Genomic DNA, 21,202 nt, shown 5'->3' with positions numbered 1-21,202 from the left:
GGGAGTTACACATTGCCTTACCTTGGTTTTCTTTTTCTTCATCCTGAGGACCCTGGAGGCAATCTGGATGGTGGAGAGTGTCTCAGCGTAGCTCCCCGCAGCGGCTGAAATGTGAGCTATCATTGTGGTGCGGCAGTTCATGTTCCCCAAGGACTCTCGGAGCAACATGGTCAGCTTGCTGTCTCTGCAAAATAAAACAAATTAAGGCTACATTAGCCAGCAAGGTTTTGCTTTGGCCATCATGATGTAACTTGGGTCTTGGCAAGGTATTTTCTCCCCTTTTTAATGGAATCCCAGTTAGTTTCCTTCTTCAGGTTTGCACTATGTTGTGCAGCTGAGCATGCTGAAAGACCCTGGACTATTATTCAAACTTCTTTTCTCTTCCCACTTCCCCTTTTCTCTCTCCTTTTGGTCTCAGTCCTTCTCCATTGTTGCCATCGCCAACAGAGAGATGCAGACCAGCACTGAACATAGTTAAGGAGCCACAGCAGCAAACATCAAACTGCTACTCTTTTGGAGTGCACAGTATGCAGACAAACCCTGACCCAGCTCTGGAGGACAAGAGGGTACTGGATTAGATTAGAGAACACAATTTTTTTGTTGCCTTCTAGGGCATTGGGTAACTTGATACTAATAACAGTTAAGTCACTGAAGTCAATTTTGGATGTTGCTGGTAAAATACAAACCAATCAAGCCTTCAAAATTCACACAATTGTTCTTTCATATTAGATCTTTTCTTTCACTGAGGCAGAAATCAAATTTTCTGTTCTTGCCATTTACTCTATTGTTCAGCATCAGATAACTTTTGAAATGCTGGTGCCTAATTGTGGGGCTGTCTGTGACTGGACTGAGAATATGAATTTTAACAGAACAATGATGCATATATAATACTTTTGAGGTGGTCATCTAATCCTGTAGTCAGAAAAGCACAATATATAGTTTTTAAAAAGACCTTTATCTCCATGGTGTGGAGGTCAGCTGGATGGTTACTTGGGAAATGGCATTCTCTTGAAGAGTGTCTCCCCTATGCTAAAGGTTGTGGATGATAATTACTTACATCTGGAAACAAAGGCAGCAACAGCCTGATATTTTTCTGCCACTAAAGGAAGTGCATTCGCTGTTGTAATGATGGTGATACCTTAAGTGGCTACGGATCAGATTTTTGGAGCTCACTGTTAAATATCTGCACATGACCTATGGTGCATGTGTGTCCTTGTTCATTCACTTGAGGTTTCCAGCTCACAGGAACTCTGCACAAAGCTGCAACTGCTGGGAACTGAAGCTATGCCTACTGGATGGGACCGATGGGAAAACACCAAAAACTCTTACACCTCTCTTTATGATTGAATAAACAACAGCATTTGGGCTGCATATTTTGATGCAATAGCTCTGCAAAGTTCTCATCTCCTGAGGCTTCTAGTACTTGCAGTTTCAGCTCAACTAGAAATACTGAAAATAAAACGTTTATTTTGTTTCAGGATTTCTGCTTCCATCTGCTGCAGACACAATGAAGACAGTCTAGTGTCTTTGAGAAGCAAACATTCATAAAGACTATATCGAGACAGGCTCACTCATTTCACTTGTGGCCTAAGGCTGCTTTGAATCCACAGACCCAGAGTTACTAGGCTGCTGTCTCTCAGGTTAGTGTCCCTCCTTTCCATCATGGAATAATTGAGATATCAAATTTTGTACACCAGTTACTGCCACTCCAATGCAGAGTAACATGGAAATTATTAACATCTCCACAGAAATCAATAACAAGCCTTCTATTTGCCAGTGCTTCCATCATAGCAAAACATGAGACGACAGGGGAAAGTGCAAAAGAATACATTCTAAACATGTTGGTCTCCTGAGAATGCATAACCTATGCAGCAGCATCAGCACTGAGGCGTGGCTCTCCTAGATACACATGCATTAGGAATGTAAAATAATCTGTGCCATCTGCCTTGTACTGAGACACCCACTTGCAAGAAAAATAATGATACTGAAGAAATACCTATTTGTAATTCATCCTCTGACATGGATGGGAACTAAAGGGCAGATTTGTTAAGGATTAAAGCATGAACCTAGCAGTAAAAAGCCCAGCTAGCACTGATTTCTAATTTCAGAGTTTTTTCATTCAGCACAGGCTACATCTTGGTTCTCAACTTCACTCTGTACCCAGAAAAAATAACTAGCCTCATATCACTACTGTACATTGAAAAATAACATAAAGAGGAAGAAAGTTACTAAACACAGGTTTTTTATCAAATCTGGACAGTCATAAGACAAGTTCAGCTGTTCAGGGTTCACTGACCTTTCTCAATAATTTTCACCTTCTAACTTCTGAAGGAAAGAAAAAAAAAAGAGAAAAGAGAATATAAGACACAAAAATGTGTGGCCTAATTTTTAACTCTCTCTATTCTCTTTAACTAAAATATTGGTAAAACATTCTGGATGTCTCACTGAAATTTGCTTGGCAACCAGTGTGAGACACAAAGTAGATAGATGCTTTGCTCTTCTGAGTGCGCGCATGGTATTTCTGCCTGAAAAAAAATGAAGGGCTATGAATTATTTTATTACGTCTTTTGTGAGTTCTTATTTGAAAATTCAAAATTTCTTGTGGAAGCAGAAGTTTTACAAAGAGGAGATCTGTACTTCTGCACTGGAAGGGCTTTGAGAAGCAGGACCTTTGTTGATCCTCTGGCTCCACAAGCTAAACTAAGACACAGGAACTTTTGAAGAAAGTCAGAGTCTGCTACTCCTTAGGTGAATGCTGCTCAATGTATTAAGCAGAGGCTGGCTAGCAGAAGGTTCCAGATTTCACACAGCAGCAGAGTGAAATGCATGAACGCCTTCACGGCAAATAAGAGAACTTCAGGAATGCTAATGGTCTATTTCTATTCTGCTCCAAAAGTAATAAAAATTATAGGTCACAGCAGCACAATCACTCCATTTTATATACTTGTCTTCATTTTAAATGTATTTCTATCCCATCCACTAATGTTTTTATAGTTTAGGAAATTTACCCTAAACCATCATGATTATGGGGATCTAAAACACAAAGAAATTGAAGGTCGGGATATCACACATCAGACTCCAAAGCCTGTATATCAGTAAGTCAATTCTACAGTCTTTTCAGTACTTAAAAGTCACCTCATTTTTTTTCTAACTACATCACTTGGTCTAATAAAATACATTATCTTTACTTGTAAACCGTTTCTTGCCTAGCTTCTTAGACAACCTTGGCTACAGGAAAAAAGCTATTAAATATTATTCATATCTATCCCACACAAGTAAAAACCAAAAATAAAGTATGCAAAGCTGTAACTCTGGAAAAGTCCAGAGGCAAGAGCCTTGTGTGCAGGAGAGTAAAGTCAGGTATGTCTATGATGTATGGCAGCAGGCACAGTACAGAGGTGAAGACTGCCAGGCAGAAAGCTTCCACTCATTCCATGGAGTAACAGCCCTCCATATGGAGAGGACCTCTCTCTTCTTCACTGTGTTCCCTCTCCTCCTCTGTTGCTTCCACCCTCTCACATTACAACAGCTCCTGAAGAACTTACCTGTTTTTCTGCTGTTTTTATGAATCTCTTAATAGGAACCCTAGCAGGTATTGAACCTCCCCAAAAGAGAGATATGGCAGTGCTGCAATGAGCAGTGTTCTCTACTTCTCTTGAGAGACCACCTGAGACCAGTGTAAATTAGTCCTTTCACTACAGAGGAAGATGTACATCTTCCTTTCAGTAAGAAGGAAAGATGTACATCTTCATGCTCCTCTTATCCACATCTGTATTTCCCTTCCTCATGAATGATTCATTATGCTCAACTTCAAACAACACAGAATCTTACACAGAAGATTGAAGCACGTAATATCATGATACCTGTCCTTGGACACTGCATAAATCCCAGTTGCCTGTGTACATTTAGTCAAAGTCTTTAATTTTGTGACTGGATGCTATTTTTTCCACTAGAGCCCTGCCTCAAACCCTGCACAGCATAAACAGTGCTCACTGAACCATAAGTTATTTAATCTTTCATTTAATTCTTGCCTTGCAATGTATGGATTTATGCCTTATTTACTGTTAGGACTATACAAACTCTGTTCTGAATCCTGAATAACTGATTTCTTCAAAGGCTCTTTATCATTTTTTCTTTTCCCTGTGGAGCTCGTCAATCCAGTATCTGATGAATGCCTCTGAGGTGAGGCATATATTCCTCTGATAATACCTGAAACATTGAAGACTTCATTAAGTATAGGTGTTTGGTGTGAAGCACAGATCTTTCAGAGTATTGATTGGGACACAGTCTTCATATTCAAAGTACAGTTAACTTTGACTTATCTTGAACAGCAAATGGGGCAGTTGGTTCTCAAATCAGGATGCCCAAAAACCCAGGAACATACAATTAGTAGCCCATTAAAAAATTTAGGGACACATTGTCAGAACTAGTCTGAATTCAGAATTACCTCCCTTCTCTTCCACAACCCTCCATCCCATCCTGCATATGTTTATTGACAACGACCACATCACTGTATGGTCCTGATACATGTCTAAAGCAGGTCCTTTATCTGCCTTGAAAAAAGATGATATTTGGGAATGGAGGGAGAACCCTGAAAGGACAACTCAATATATAGCCCATTAATTCTGAAATTTCCTGACCCTATAGCAATTGATTTTGTTATCCCAAATGCTCTTATTATATGTATTTTATGTAATTTCATGTGGATTTGTGGTTACACTTCAATGAGACATCAGCAAGCCTGGAACATTCCAGTGTATCAAATAGCCTCAGCTGCTAAACTAGCTGGCAGCAGCAGCTGGCTGCCACCTTTTCTTTGGAAAAGCAGTAGAGAAGGAGAACATGACTTACAATTTACCAGGGGGTTTTGCTAGCATTTGCTACCTGTAGAAAAACATGAAGACTCGGGAGTAACCCACTTCTTTCCTGTACTGTGTGAAAGCTGTGCTCTCATGTCTTCATGTCCTTTTTGACATGCTCTTCTCTGATCAGACAATCCTACACTCATCTATCAGTGTCTGTCCTGGGCTTTCCTCATGTAACCTTTTTGCTTGTTCTTATTCCCATACCATGACGCTCATCCCCAGTTCCTCCTCGAAACAGCCTGGCAGAGCTCAGTTTCATCCTGCAGTGGTCTAAGCAGCTACACCAGACTTTGCCATTCTCCAGCACCACTATTAGACATTATTCCAGTATTAAACTCTTCTTTTGTCCCCCTCTTCCTCCCATTAACATTCTCCATTCTTGCCACCTGACCTCCAAGGCCCCTTTCCCCACTTAAGTTCCCCCCCAGCTGTTCACTGACACCCAGCAGAGGAACTTCAAAAAGTGGCTGAAATTTGGCATGGCCAGGTGAGGGGCAGGCCGGGCAAGGGGACAGAGAATGGCCAGCGCCTTCCTGGATCGTCCTCTGCCAGGTCCTCCAGCTTTAAGAAAATCTGTGTGCTCAAAATGAGCTGCACAGAAAAGAGGCAAACAGTAATTGCCTTTGTTTAGGGCTGCAAAATAGAATTCATGAATAGAAAATGAAGCAATAAGAATAAATATTGTGCTCAGGAAATTCGCAGGAATTTTTGTTGCCCAGCATTTCATTCTGTGTATGGGAGACACAAACACAGAATTGTTTCACAAAAAGAAGGCAATACTGGAGCGGAAGATCCAGCTGAAGCACTGGAATAATGATTTTTCAGTGGAATTATTTACCCAATTGTATTATATACTTTGTTTTGTTTCCTGCATCCCTCCCCTTAATAACAAATATTTTCTTTGTTTTCCCTTTCCTCTCACCCCACTACAATGCCAATTTTGGCTATCCAATGACAACAGCAGCACCATCGGAAATAGGAATAATAACATTGCACAGGGGAGACAATAGAAGAGTGCAGCTAAGCTTTAGGAAATGCAAGGCAGCATGTTTGTGCTCTCTACTAATCATATACCTTAGTGTCTTCCTAGGCACTTGGCCAAAAGGAGAAAGTTGTTGACTCCCTCCAGGTGTTATTGTTACAGCATCAGATGATGTATGCCCTCAGGTGTCTTGTAATCTAATTATTTATAGAGGTATGTCAAAGGAAAAAATCTCAGTAGCTATGACAGTCATTTTTGATCATGAAGTCTTAACTCTCCTCCTTTGAGCTGATGCACTGCTTTATTCACAGTAATAAACGTTTACATAATGCAGGAACCACATAAAGACTATATTTGGTTTTGGCTCTTACTGCATGGGAATAATCTCTACAAAGGACAGTTTACAGCTCAAAAAGCACAAGCCCAACAGCGGATGTTACAGGTGCATAACAGCTGAGTTCACTATGAACCAGTATACTCTGCTTAGTTATGTCTTTCCTTTCTGTTAATAATTTTGATAGAGAGAGAGAGAGAGGGGAAGTGGGAGCAGTCTGTGTAGGCACAGACAAAATGAGTCCGGGTGGGGAGATAAAGCCCTCAGTGGCTCAGCCATGTAAGCCTGGCTTTGTTAGCAGAACAAAATGAGGCAGCTGAAGAAAGATGGGTAAAGTGTTACACCTTTAACCTGGGGAATTCTTCACCTGGTCAAACGAGGCACTGGGGAGACAATGAACTTGTTCCAGGTGGAAACTGACTAGCCTTAAAGGGAAAATCAAGCATAGTGGAAATTTCCACTGCCACTGTAGTTAGTTATTTTGTATGAGGTGCACTAGCACAACCTGGAGCACTGTGCTTGTGGCAGAGGGGAAGGGGGAGCCAGCTGCAAGGACTACACTGAGGGGACACTGTGCTCAGGTTCATCTGGAAGGTGTGTGACACTACAGCAGTCAAGAGGTCAGGAGCAGGAGAAAGGTGTTGCTGGAGCCAAGTATGGGGCTTATCTTAAATTGTACTAGTACAAAATGCATATAAAATGTACAGGGATTCCCCCTAGAATTTTTGTCTTTTAAGAGAAAATTTCATATTGCTGAACAATCCTTGTGCCTGTGACAACCCATGAGCGTGGGGCAGGTGCACAAAACGCATCTTTTGTTTCTTTTTACCAAAGGCAGAAAAGCAAATCAATGATAGAAGCACAGAAACCCATCAGTGAGGCTGCACCTGAAATGAGTTCAGTTTTGAGCCCCTCACTGCAAGAAACACATTGAGGTGCTTGAGCATGTCCAGAGAAAGGCAGTGGAGCCAGGGAAGGGTCTGGAGCACAAATCTCATGAGGAGTGGCTGAGGCAGCTCGGGTTGTTCAGTCTGGAGAAAAGGAGCCTGAGGAGGGATCTCAGTGTTCTCTACAACAACCTGAGAGGAGATTGTAGCAGGATCGGGGTTGATCTCTTCTCCCAAGAGTCAGGGAACTACTCCTCTCATCATAAAAGGGGCTCATTCAGTAGCTGTAACTTTTGTATAAAAGTTGCACCAAAGCTGATGAAGTTCAAACAGTTCACAAAACTGACAAGGAGTGCCCTGTTATTCACAAATGACACAAAAGTTCCCCACTTTTTTAAGGCCTTGCTGACTGGCCTCACAATGGAACACTCTCCCAATAAAGTGCTGCTATCACACAACTCCACTTTCACCTTTACATATTAAAGAGTGCAGAGTTTCTGACAGTGCCGGCCCAGCTCTAAGCTGGGCACCACCAGAAAACATACAGAGAAAGATGTCTCCTCCATCCTCTCATTTCTGCCTTGTGCCAGCAGTGGAGCAGAAGCCACACATGCTTCATTCAAATAATTCAACCAACAAGAGAAAGAAGTTCCTCCCAGTCTTTGCCCAGCTCTGTGAATTTTATGTAGTTTGGTTCAGGTGTACTTTACGCTTTGGCATTACCAAACTGAAGACATATACCCTTACTTACAGCTCTGTGTTACTCTAATGAGAGAGAGCTCAGAGATCCAGATGTAGCTTAAAGTCACAGCAAGTGCAAGTTCTGGGGTGGGAGAGAGGAGGTGGTTAGAAGTACAGCTCTGCTGAGGGTCAGTGATTATTTCAGAGAAAAGGCTACACTGAAAATGGGAGAATGATCCCTCTCCCCTCTGTACTTTGAATCTCAGCACAGAACCAAACACCATTCACAAGCAGCCATTAAAAACATCAAAAAAGCTCAAAGATAAGCAAAAAGAAATGATCCTAGTGGTCTGTCTCATTACAGTGCCAGCTCTTAATAAATTCTAGCTGAAAAACAGAAACTCAATTAATCCAGGGAGCTAATTAGGCTCAGCGACTCTATGTTAGAGTTAAAGCCAGATTCCCCAAAATCAGCAATGCCACTTGTTAAGAAAATATTCTCAATAAATAGACTGTGATTTACAGGAGGAAAAAAAAATAATCTGCAGTTAAAACCAATAATGATCCAGATTTTAAATAATTTAGGGACTCTGCACTTGGCTAGGCTAACTTCTACCAAGAGACACTGATAAAGGGAAGGGCCCTCCTTCCTTGGCTCCCTTACTTGGAAGTATTATGGCAACCACAAGTTTGGCTCACCTTATCCCTATGGTATAGTTGCTTTAAATGACAAGACAACATAGCTGCTATGGTATAGCAACTGGAGCAGCTTAGGACTCTCCTCCAGGCTGCCTGTGCCCTGACAGTGCAGCAGGAGTGCTGGGAAGGGAAGGGTTGGAATGCAGCTGAGTGTCTGTGCCTGTAGGGCAGTAATAGGGAAACATGCAGCAAGAAAAAGCGTGCAGAAACATTCCCTGACAATCTGCTGAGGACACATTCTGGAAAGCACCTTCACAGCAGCCCCTCTGGGTAGCTGTTGTGGTTTGAAAGCAAAACGAGTGAGAGGCTCCAAGTCAGAGATAGAATTTTATAAGAAGAAAGGCAAAAAGGTAAAAATAAAATAAAATAAATGCAATAACACAAAGGACCACTGACAGAGTCAGAATACAACCTGAGCAGGATGCTGGAGGCAGTCCAGGTGAGGTGCTCTTCCTGAAGCAGTGATCCTGTAGAAAGGTCTGGTAACTCTGATCCTCTGGGAATTCAGTGAGTAAGGGCTACTTGTACTGTCCCAAATCCCAGATTCTATCCAGGTGAGAATGCTTGGCTCCTCCCCCTGGGTGGAACATCTCACAATGGGATGATGAGTTGTGAAGTGGGTCCTTGATGGCCCATTAAACAGAGATAACTCCTGGAGGGAGTTACCTGTGAGTCATGGGCAAGGCGTTGATGGGCCATTAGCAGAAGACAGCCCAACACTAGAGCACTGCCCCACTTGGTTTTAACAGTTCATGAAGATGGTGATAGGATAAATACTTTGTGTACATCCTACACTACAACCCAGGACAGTGGCTAACACGAGCAGGAGCAGAGCAGACACAGGCCAGGGCATTCCCCCCCAGCCCTGCATCAGCGTGAGGGGAGGGCACACTCCTTTGTTGCTGTTTCCTTCCAGCGCTGCTGCCCCCAGCTCCCGCTGCCTCCTGAGGCCAGGCAGTGGGCAGACCAAAGCAAGGCTCTCCACGCTGTATCCAAGGGGCCAAGCAAAGGGCTGGTTTATCCAGAAGCCTGAGCTGGCTGCCGTTCCATGGCCAGGTCGCACACGCCGAGGAGCCGCTGCCGAGGGCACAGGGAGCGGCCACCCCGCTCCCCTCACGGTGCAGACAAGCACCTGCCTGCTTGGGAGGGCCTGATTCCTGTGTTACCCTCACACCAGGCAGCTCCAGGAGCATTTGGGCTGCCTCCCGGCAAATACCCCGAAGCAATTTGGAGCGGGGACAGGAGGGGACCAGGTGGCTGCCACAGGGAGCCGGGCTCTCACCACTGGCAGCGAGACACAGCGCCCAGCCCTCACCCGCTGCAGGAGTGTCAGGATTCAGGCCTACCCAGAGGTGGAATACCAGGGTTATTTCCTCAAACGAAAATTAACTTCTAATGTTTGTAATCGGCACATGAATATTCATGATCTTTGGGGAGGATTCCATAATGACTTCATTCTGCTCAGGCTCATTTGATCAGCAGTAGTTTACACTCCTTCATCAGGATGCCAACGATTTGGCAGCATGACCTTCCCAGTTTCCTGTGCTGGAGAGCAGCTCTAGTTGTTCTAATTGCAATCCCAAATGGAGTGGTACCTGAAAATAAATTGACTGCTGTTCAGTTTTAGAAACCGCTCCACTTGGCGCTGCTCCTTGTGTAAATAGAGAACATCTCCAGGAAACTGGGAAGGTCACTCAGCAGAACACTTCACATTTTGATAAGTGAGATTTTATATGTCAAACTCCTAGAGCCTTCAGCCCACAGCATTATAGCAGAGGGTAGTGAAAGTGCACGTACTCCCATGTGGAAAGGGAAAAAAAAAAGAAAAAAGAAGGCAGGCTTTGGTTGACATTAATGATATGGAAATTATACAATTCATTTATGCCAGTCATTAGATATATTCCCCAAAGAAAGTTAGGCTTAAGAGTTCATACTGCCTCTGCACCTGCACACATGGTTGCCTTGTCACCTTCAGCAATAAACTTCTAGGCTTTTGGCAAATTTGAAGTCTGAGAAAATAGTATGCAAAGTTTGAAGATAGTAAGTCTCTGTAAATGCTGGAAGGATTAGCAGCTCCGTGGATGGAGAGAAATCTTATTTGTTCTCCCACAGAAATGAGACAAATGCTTTCAATTCCATTCTTGAACACACCAGAGAAAGCACATAGATGAGAGAAATTCCCAAACACAGGAATATTTTTGGCCAGTATTTACACTCTTTTGACTGCCAGACTGAGACAAGTTGTAAGAAACATTATGTTCTTGGTGCTGATGCTCACAAAACTGTTCATTTAGATCAACCGCAAAAAAAAAATGCATTTACACAATACTAGGTCCTCACTAAAAACTGCCAAAACCCAAAGTAAAGCAGTGAAAATAGGAAACCATCAGCATTTAAGCAATATATACAGTGAGAAGCCCCAAATCATACCTTCTTTTCTGGTAATCAATGTATTACTTTTTAAATTTCCTTTTCACATGTAGTTCCAAATTGCTTCACAGAGATGCACGAAACTGCTAAAACCTGATAAAAGAAGCAATCTCTGTCCATTGTCAAGGAAGATGAACTTTGCAGCAGCCAAGTGATCTGCTGACTAGGATGGGAATTAAGCAGCGGGAGCAAGTTCCAAAAAGGAGGAATTTTTTATGTCATCTCCCATTTCCAGCAGATACACACTGGCCTCAGTTGTTCAGTTCCAAACCATCTACAAATTAAAAACCCATGATTTCCATTTAGGAATAATGTATTGGCATGTACAGGGAATATGCAAAGATCTTAGACAACATACATAACTCTCTTTCTAAAAATCAGGATAATAATAGGAGACTTAGCTATCTAACTTTACACATTCTTTTTCTTTAGAGAATAGCAAGAAAGCTGACTTTATCCATTTCACCTATTTCTTTAAAAACCTAGGACTGGAAGCCAATTGCACTTCAAGGTCTCACTTTACTACTCAAGGGTCAAAATAAGTTTCTTAGACACCTGCAAAGATGCTTGCAGAATCTAATGAACAGAGCACTGCAAAGCCTTGGCTGCTATATTTGTACTGCCAACAGTCAATAGGGGTGGGGTGACCTTATTAGGAAGTGGAGAGACACCAAGAACTCCTTTCACATAAAAATGAATGGCTATCAGACAGCCAAAACTTTCATACACAGGTGGGCTGAGCTACTCACACAACTGGCTGATTTAGAGATGTGATGAGACAGGCTGAGCAATAGCAGCGATGATAGTGATTAGCATGGCAAATAAAGAACATAGATGAAAATTTTCTGCCTGTGCCCGTGTTTTGGTTAAGTTCACAAACCAGCCCCAAAAATTAGGATTTTACTAACTGAAATCCACTGACACTGTGGTCCAAACCCAGCTGTCACTGAAATCTCCAGAAAAGTTCCCATAAGCTTCATCAGCATCTGAACTGGGTTTTTACAGATTTAGTGACAGGATACATGAGACAAAGACTAAAACAGTCCCTTCTGACGTAAAATACACGGCATTGAAATTAAACTGTGGAACCACAGGCAGGTTTATGATGACAGTTTTGGCAGCACAGGAACAAATCTAGCAGCTGGTGCAGGGCAGTGGGAATTCTGTCATCTATAAACACAGGCATAAGGAAGCTAAATGTTTGATTCTTTTATATCTCTCACACTCCATCATACTTCAATCACAGAGGAGCCTAAATAAAACCTGAGGGACTCCAGGCTATGCAAGTGCTATGTGCTGTAAGTAAAAGTGGCAAAATTGGTATATAAATATTTTAAATGTATATATTTGCTACATAAATCAACTGAAGATAGGCTCTATCAATACATTTATCTTCATCCATGCAGCAATTTAAAATTTAAAATGATGCACATGCATTTTTCATGTTATCTGATGCCTCACTCCCCCTTTAAATGGATTCTTCTATTTATTTTGCCCACTATAGTAACATTGATTAGACAAGATTCTCATTAGGCTCTTGTATATCTGACACTTCAGAGATCTTCTCTTGGCCTGCCACAGCAAAGGAAAGGAACTCTTTTAAACTTGCTGGTTAGCAAAAAATTACATTCGTAGTAACAAATGTTACTACAATTGCTTGCAGTTCTATCTGAGGTGACCAGAACATGCTTTAGAACCCAATATTGTATTTATTCTGCTTAGAAAAACAACTATAAATTTGAATATTTCCATGTTAACAGCTGCGTCTCCACAAGGCTGATAGTTGGAGTAGCGAGTGGCAGAAAGCAATATACGATACTAAAGTTTGTATGTATTTAGTTTTAAATCACAAAAAGATCTCTCTTAAAGCTAGCTGTTCAAAATCCAAGAAGCACTAAAACAAAATTTCAAAGGTAAGCTGAATCAGTCTTTCATAAAAAGATCCTTTCAAACTTTAACTGTCTTTAAAAAGCCTCAGACTGGAATCATTTACAATGTGCCTGGAAGGTCCTTCTTCTGTTTACAAAGCCGCCGCTGATACTCAGGAATTCCCACAGCTGAAAATAGTTGAGCCTTGAGTACTTTTTGGCAAAGTACTTATTTTAGCCTTACACTTTAGCCTTGGCATCTGCTGTTGAATTTAGCCAGACAGGATGCTATAAGGACATTTGGCCTGAATCAGTACAGCCATTCTTACATTCTTAGAACTGGCTTTTAAAGGTTTACAGCTCAACTCTTGCAGCCTCCTCCCTGCATCCCCTCTGCATGCCTGTTCTGACCTCCTAAGGACACAGCAAAGAGTTCCTCAGCATTCAATCAACCCAACCCTGGACAATATGTCCGGAGACACAGAGAGGCCAAGAGGAAAGACAGTCATTCTGGTAAAGACACCACATGGGCAACCATCACAGAGGGAGAAGAAGGAAAGAAATGCATTGCTTGGTCCTGTGAGCCTAAGCCCCACAGGACAGCATCAAAGCACAGGTGATGCTTGGGGTGAGAAGAAACTGAATTATTAGCTCCTGCCCCTACCCAGTACAGAGAACAATACAATCCTCCTTAAGCATTTAGAAAACCCATCCTTAAAAACATTATGGCTTTCCAACACTGCCCCCACACATTTCCACTTAGTAGTGGCATGCCAACTACTTTTCTATTTGCTTATGCTCTTTGGTTTCCATTGCTCTCCCTCCTCGAGGATGGGAATGCTCCTGGCCACATGTACAGACATGTGTTCTCTATCCCTTAACTCTATTTGGGTATGCAAGCCAAATTAATTTCATTTTCTCTCATGTGAAAAACTCCCCTTGCCAGACCTTCTTTTACTTGCTTCAGTCTCAATTCATCCTTCATCTATATGGAAGACCAGCACTGCACCCGGGAGAGGAATTGATAGCCCCCTGCATAACTATTACTATTTTTCTGCTGTCATTCCTAATATCTCCTCAGATTTCATTGCCTTGTCATTGTTAATTTAGCTGTGTTCACCTGTGATCATCAGCCAGCATGCCTAAATCAGCACACACCCCCATCCCCTTTCTAGCTGATAAGCTCCCAGGTTGCATCAGAAATTACCAGCAGTCCACCAGGGCAAGTCCTTGCATCAGTGCCATTTGTATTCCTGTAGCCCTTGAGGTCCCACAGCTGCTCCCATCTGATGTTCTGATCTGCCTTTGTACAGATGATGGCTCTCAGCTTTGTGTAAGCAGTCACTATGATTAGCATGCTCCCGCTTTGGGTGCCAAGGTTGCTGATAATAACATCAAATAAAACCTCTCCTAAAACTGATCCTTGAAGACCTTTTCTAGTAGCCTTCCCTCTAGTTTGATAGCTCCCATTTTGATAGAGCTACTGCTGTCTCTGCAGTCTTCACTACTTGATGCATCTTATTCCTCATCTTCTTCAGCTTAACTAGTAAATTCTCAAGGGACACCAATTCAGGAATTTACTCAGATCTAGACAGATTAAACTGTTTTTGCCTAGACATTAGGTACTATATCTGCATAGAACAGAGGGCGAGGGCTGTATCTAGAAGGTTGTATCCAAATGTATTCCCATCTTGAAAGGAGGGTTGAATTTAAATGCACAGACATCTGTTCCAAATTTCCTGGTCTTGGGAACACTGAAGATATTTAAAGGTTCACCATCTGAGAAGGCAGTATTTGTTGTCTGGATTTACTTTAAAGTGAGTTTCAACTCAGGGTTTCAGGATTTGTTCCTCTCACATCTGAGTGATAACACCAAATTATTGTTCCAGGAAGACTTTCTTAACATCTCAGTATTAACTTTTGCAGCTATTGCACTAACAAAAATTAATCATTAAATTCAGATGATTTAGCAGTGAACTCATTTGAAATCCTCTATTTTCTCTACCCCCTCCTCCTCCACACACTGATGAGCAAATCATTTAGAGAGAAGTTTGTCTGCTGACTGTATGAATTTTACTCGGTAGGAAAATACATTCATGTAATTGCATTTCAAATGGTGAGGATCTGGATAAATGAACAAGTTGTTCTATGAGCAGAGGAAGAAATGAAGACTAGTTTCCCTGAGTTTGTGTCCTGTGTTACATTTTCCATACTTTGGCTGTTCCCTCAACCCCACCTTGCCACATTCCACCTAACTCACCTCCTTCATTGCAGCTCTGTCCTCCCTGCTTGTTCATTTGTGGATGCTGGCTGGGATTTGGCTCAGCTGGCTGGCAAGGCAGCCTGCAGCAGAGCAGTGTCATCACACCTTCACGGCCCAGCCTGCTTCTGCCCCACGCCCTCTCAATCTCAAAGAGTCCTGCACAGACCTCACATCTAAAGGCCTGTGCCTGCATTAAATCTGATTGGAAGTGGTTGATTTAACAGCCAATTAAAAAATGTATGAGGTTGTGTGACCATGTATACTTTAGCCTCTCAAGAGATAGCTAAAATTGTCCCAGAGCACCCATGTCAGACAAAGTTCTGCCCACAGAGTTTGTCTGGGTTCACAGTTTGGAAGCACAACATCATGCACAGCAGTCATTCCCACCAGCAGCTACTGAGGACAGAAGGGACATTTCCCGTATTAGCACTAGGAGAGTGATTAGAGCCACCTATTTATAGCTGTGCAATGAAAAAAATCTCAGCTCACAGATGTCAAGTTAGCCAGGCTTTTAAGTCTTTCCTATCCAGTGGCTTAGATTATTCCTGCCTTATAATTTTTCAGATCTGTGTTAATGACTTTATATCCAATTAATTCTGTGGGAGGACAGCAGTTCTAAAATGAACACAGAGTAAACAAAATCATTAAGAAAAGGACTGCTAAGAGAGTTCAAGTTGTCATTGCATTGTTAATATTCTTCAGTAGTTCAGGTTTAAGGGGGTTTTTTTTGTGTTGTATGACATATTAAATATATAGCAAAGGGCTTAAAGACCCTGCTCTGTTTTCAAAGCCACTACCATACTAATTAAAAAAAAATAATAATTATCCAAAAGGGACCAGAAAAGTTTTGACAACTCATGAACCTTCCCTCAGCACAGCTGATTTGCATAGTGTAGCTAAGAGGTGTATTTGACCCAAGCATTTATAATTAACCCTTAACTTGTCATATAGAGAAAAGCTTTATTTTCATTTCAGTGATTTTGTTGCACTGTAATTCCAAGAAACACCAATTAGCTATCAAATGCTGACAACTTGCACTTAGCACTGATTAGGGCTAGATATGAACTATAAACCTATCACATTACTACAGTGCAACAGCTCATTACTAGTCTAGCTTTCCTGGCTAATCTTTTCTACTAATTTTTATTTAGGGACCTACTGGCCAGCTCATCTGAAAATTATATGCTAATGATCCGCGAAGAATTGAGAGCTCTAAATGGTAACGTGGGAGAAAAAATAATTCTGTTTGATCTCTTTATGTTATGATAGATGCCATTTAATCAATTAGGACAGCAGAACATATCATTCCATTCCAGACCTGGCAAATATAAAGGAATAGGAAAGGGTGAAAGCTTCACACATCTTGACCTCCTCCACAATATGAAAGAGCATCATATATATAGTATGAGAGAATGTTTAGGAGCACAGTCACTGAGACAGCAGTCAAGACACCATTTCCTATGGGTCTCCTGCAGCAGGGGCTTTCCAAGGATGTGACAGCTGCTAGGAGAGGGGACCTGTCAGAGACAGGGTCACAGCATTGTGCAGTGTCTTGTGGAGATATCAGGCAGGCTTGCTGCCAGTTAAGCCTCCAAAAGATTTAACATGGGGGGCTGGGCCCCTGGAATGTCCCAGAATCAGAAATGCAGCTTACAATTATGCCTGCTTCCTTCTCCCCCACCTGCTTGAGATTATGAAAGTATTTGAGAAACTAAAGTTATTTCAGCAGTGACAATGACTGCTGCACAGTTATTTGCCAGAACTCTAGGACAAATCAAAGTTATTTCTGAGATACTTTGGAGATGCAGAAGGAAAAGAGCACTATCTTACCACTTGTTAATGAGTAGAAAACATAGAAAAAATAGATGGAAAGTTACAGGTAGGATCAGGTATGAAAAGGTGTCTGATCCGTACTCTGTTAAACTTGTGTAAATTAAGGGCATCATGGGATACAAAAGTCCTATATTTAACAACTAATATTAAAAAAATTGAGAGAAATTACAGAAATATTTGAAAAGCAGAGCATGATCACATTTAGGGGCTATCTCATCTCCTGCAGTCTCCCTGGGCTGCAGTTTCTTTTCTGAAGACTGTGATATTCACCCAACAATACCAATATTGTTTCCTGCGTTCACTGGTTCCAACACTGAATGAGTCAAAAATAGAAATGATCACACATTAATGCCTAACCCCCCCTGAATTATGTCTCTAAAACAACCACTCGAACACATCCACTGCTGGTCTGTACTGTGCAATTCAAAACTTGGATAATGGCAGAGCACATTATTCTGAGTGTGTTCTCAACATTCATTTACCCCTGACCTCAAGACAATAAGCCTTTAATATGCCAAAAACTGGACTTTTTTTTCCTAAATATGGCAGTAGAGATTTTTTCTTCCTGTTGAGGAAGGAGCAAGAACCCCTTATGACTGCCCTTCTTGGAACCTGCACAGCAAGAGGAATGAAGATCTGCCACTCTGCCCAGACTTTTAAATCTCCCAAAAGAATATTCTGTACATAAATATGCAAAGGTTTTCAAATTTAAGTGCCAGAAATGTTTCATTATGAGCATAATCAGACCACAGTGTTGGGAGATGTTCCTTCACAATAATAAAGGAGCAAGAAGGAAAAAGCACTGTCCAGATAAACCCTATGGCATACTATGAGGTTAACCAAGGAGAATTTATTCACACATTCAGACATTGCAAAATGCAGTGAAAGATAATATAAGCAGCATATAACTTACAATGTCATCATAGAATACTTAACTCTTTGTCAGATAAGTCTCTTTGTATTTATGACAATAATCATTGATAATATTTTTTAATTGGCTTCTGGCAATGTGAAGAAGTACCTTCACATTATGGAGTCTTAAAAAGGAGCTTAAAATATGAAGTTTCAATTAGTGGCACAATTACTACACAGAGAGGACTACAAAATTCATTAGCTAACATGGATTACAGATTAGATATTAGTAGGAAATATTTGGTATTTCTTATTTATGAGAGATGAATTAAGAAGAAACAATACACTAGTTACACTTATATCCATGTGAATATGAACTCAAAATTATTAAGAAAGTTATGTTTGTTATGAATTTAAGTTTAGTTCCAATAGAGAGATAACACAGCTGTTTAATGCATAAAATAGGTGAGTATTGCTGGCCAAAATGATTCTCACATATCCATACTATTACTGTTAGAGTTGAATATTAGTTTACTATAATTTCAAATGACTCTCACATATCCATATGATTACTGTTAGAGTAGAATATTAATTTACTATAATTTCATACACAGCCTGCAACATTCTTTATTCATAGCCCACAGCTAAATGTTGCCTGTTGAAAAGATCTGGTGGGGTTTTGTTACTCTCTTCAGTTACCTATTGTGCTCTGGTTTTCCATGGAAGGAATATGCTTAGGAACAGCAGCTTTCCCTATGATTAGGTATAAGAACAGCTATCAGCGTGATGCTCAGATTCCTTAAAAGAATCAAGTATTGCTCCACAGAGAAGCACTGTTAATGGATGGAACCTAGCTAATGGAATTAAAAGATTGTTTCTACTATCTTTTGCATGGGTGTGATATAATAGAGTTTTCAGAAGAACTGTGTATTTTCTTGGGAGGATTAAAAAGGCCATTCCAATTTTCAGAGTACACACAACATGTGGTTGTGATACCGGCAGAAACTGGGTGAATTCTGCTACAATGCCACAGAAGCTTTATGTCCCTGTCTGGACTATCCCTGACCCTGCTGGGAAGAAGGTCCCTGGGAGCATGAACATTCAGTTTAACAGCAGCCAGAGACTTTCTACAAACAACATCCTCATTGCCATGAGGGTCCCTGCACTGAGGTGAGTGTGAAGAGGACAGACACAGCACCTGCAATGGACACACAGGACTTTACCACAAGTGTAACACACTTGATTTTTACACCTGACACACACATAAATGATTCCAGGCAAAGGAGCTCACAAAGGACTGTGTCCTGCTTTCAGCCCTGACAGACTGCACTCATGAATAGCACAAAACCAACAAAAGCCACTGATTATAATGCCATTGCACAGCACATAGCCATCCAAAATGGCAGCAGTCACCTAACGAGAGAACAGAAAATCTGTTACCATTTTAACAGTCTTATTTTGTATGGTGCAAAGATCTTAAAAGTTACCAAAGCACAACCTCACTTTTTTTGTAAAACCCACTCCACAGTAAGCAGCCTCAACATTAGCTGATAAAAACAGGAATATTTCACAAATCTCACCAGAGCACAGTGTGGTAGGGTGACAACAGGTTCTCTTTCACGTGTATTTTCAGAGCTGAATCTTATTCAGGTTTGATTCTCCATCAGCCTCTCCTCCTCCCCCATAGTTTATACATCAATGCAAAGTACAACAACCACAGCAGTTACTCTCAGTTCCCTGTGACATGAGAACAACTGTCCTCCACCAAAACAGTAATGTCTGTGTGTGAGAGAGATGTCCAGGATTCAAGAGGTGCATGTTGGCATGATCTGACTGAGAACACAGAGTGCTAGAGCACTCTCTCCCTCTTGAAAAAAGTGCACCTATTTCTCCACCACCATACCTTTGAAAACATTTCTGTTTGTTATGTATACATGCCACCTGGGATACTGCATCTAATTCCTGTCCTCCTGCATAGGCATGTAACTTAAAAACAGTTCACTTGGATTCTGTGAAAACTGCTGGTTACGGGAAAGAAGGAGCACAGTCTAGGAGCACAAAAGATTCTGCTACTCTATTTATACCTGGAGGCAGACATGAAAATTGTGTTCAATCCTTAAAAGACTGCTCCAAGGAGATTCAGGTCCCACTTGCACAGAGATGATGAGGTGCTTTTAACAGCTCACCTTGCAAGGGCCTCCCCTCCTTTGTTCTCTGCTGTCTCTGAGCTGAGTGATGTTTGTCTGTAACAGCACCCAAAACAGCTGCCACCGCTGCTCTCTGGAACTACCTGTACCAAAGGGAGCCACAAGGGCTGATATTCCTGACAGTGTGGACGTACATTTTGTCATTGATTTTCAAAGAGAGTGAGGTTTTGTTTCTGGCCAAGAGCATGAACTAAGGAATAGGGAGAAAACAATTTAGTAAATTCCACCTTCTCTCAAAAACAACCCATTGGAAAATAATATTAAATTGCAGTAATTTTAAATACAGCAGCTAGGTCAGTTTTTTTGATGGAATGATAAGGCAAAGCAAAGCTAAAACAGAACATAGCTGTCTGATATTAATTTTACTGAGTCTTCTCAGACATTGCTAGAAATCATATCATCTGAACGGCACTTATAAAAAACTATTTTAAAAACTAAAATAATATAACGAGTTCATCCTGCAGCATGAGACATGTAATTTTTATATTTCAGAAGATAGTTCTAACCATCCTGCTTAAATCTAAAAAGTCAATGCATATTTTAAAAAATCCACTTCACATCTGTTCATTGTGTATAGAGCTGGAGGCAACCACCAGCCAAAAACTTTGATCATCCAGCAGAATCTGGTATCTGAAGAGCACAAGAGGATATCTCCATTGCTTTACTCTCAAATGTGTTATGAAAATAAGAACTTCTATTAAAAAAATCTTGTAGTTGCAATGGCATTCAAATACTCTTGAAGCAATAAGGCAAACTGGCTGAAGTATCCTCTACTTACAAACACACAATTCTCTTAAAAGCCTCTAGGGCCTGTCAGTCCATTGAGAGGGTGATGTCTAAATAGAGTCCAAGAAAAGAAGGAGTTTGAAGAAAAAAGGTTCAACTATTTGCCCAGAAAATATAAGTAAAGGTTATGTTTATTCTTAAGTTAAAGTCACGATTACTATTTAACATACACTGAAGAGTAAAATAAAATAGTCCTGCTTGTGACACTTCAGTAGTCTCAAATCTCCATTTGTGTGGCAAGTTTCTTGAGCTTCAAATTCATGGTCACAGACCTATTTGCAATCAATCAATAGATGACTATACTTTTGCAGTTTTCACATTCACCAGTTATGTCCCTTGCAATTCCAAACAAACTCAAAATTAGGTAACACTTAACCACATACTGTCTCTTTGAACAAATAAGCTGTTAATCATCAAATACAGAACATGAAATATCCCTTAGCAAGGATTTGAGGATTATCTCATCTAATTAGATATAAGCATGTTTTCTAATCTGTGGGTTTAAGCCAAATCCT

The 21,202-nt window shown here is 41.1% G+C and overlaps 1 protein-coding gene across 1 annotated transcript in view; it reads right to left on the bottom strand.

Moving 5' to 3' along the window:
* Positions 1-21,202, bottom strand: part of KIF26B (kinesin family member 26B) — a 272,065-nt gene that overhangs the window by 20,756 nt on the left and 230,107 nt on the right. The window contains exon 11 of the mRNA XM_083856560.1: positions 22-184. Coding sequence (XP_083712686.1) covers positions 22-184 — 163 coding nt within the window. The remainder of the gene's footprint in view (positions 1-21; positions 185-21,202) is intronic.

The sequence above is a fragment of the Zosterops lateralis genome, assembly GCF_965231275.1.
Source record: "Zosterops lateralis genome assembly, chromosome: 3".
Taxonomy (NCBI): Eukaryota; Metazoa; Chordata; class Aves; order Passeriformes; family Zosteropidae; genus Zosterops; species Zosterops lateralis.
The sequence above is the reverse complement of the archived record's forward strand: the minus strand, read 5'-3'. Positions and strand labels throughout refer to the sequence as shown.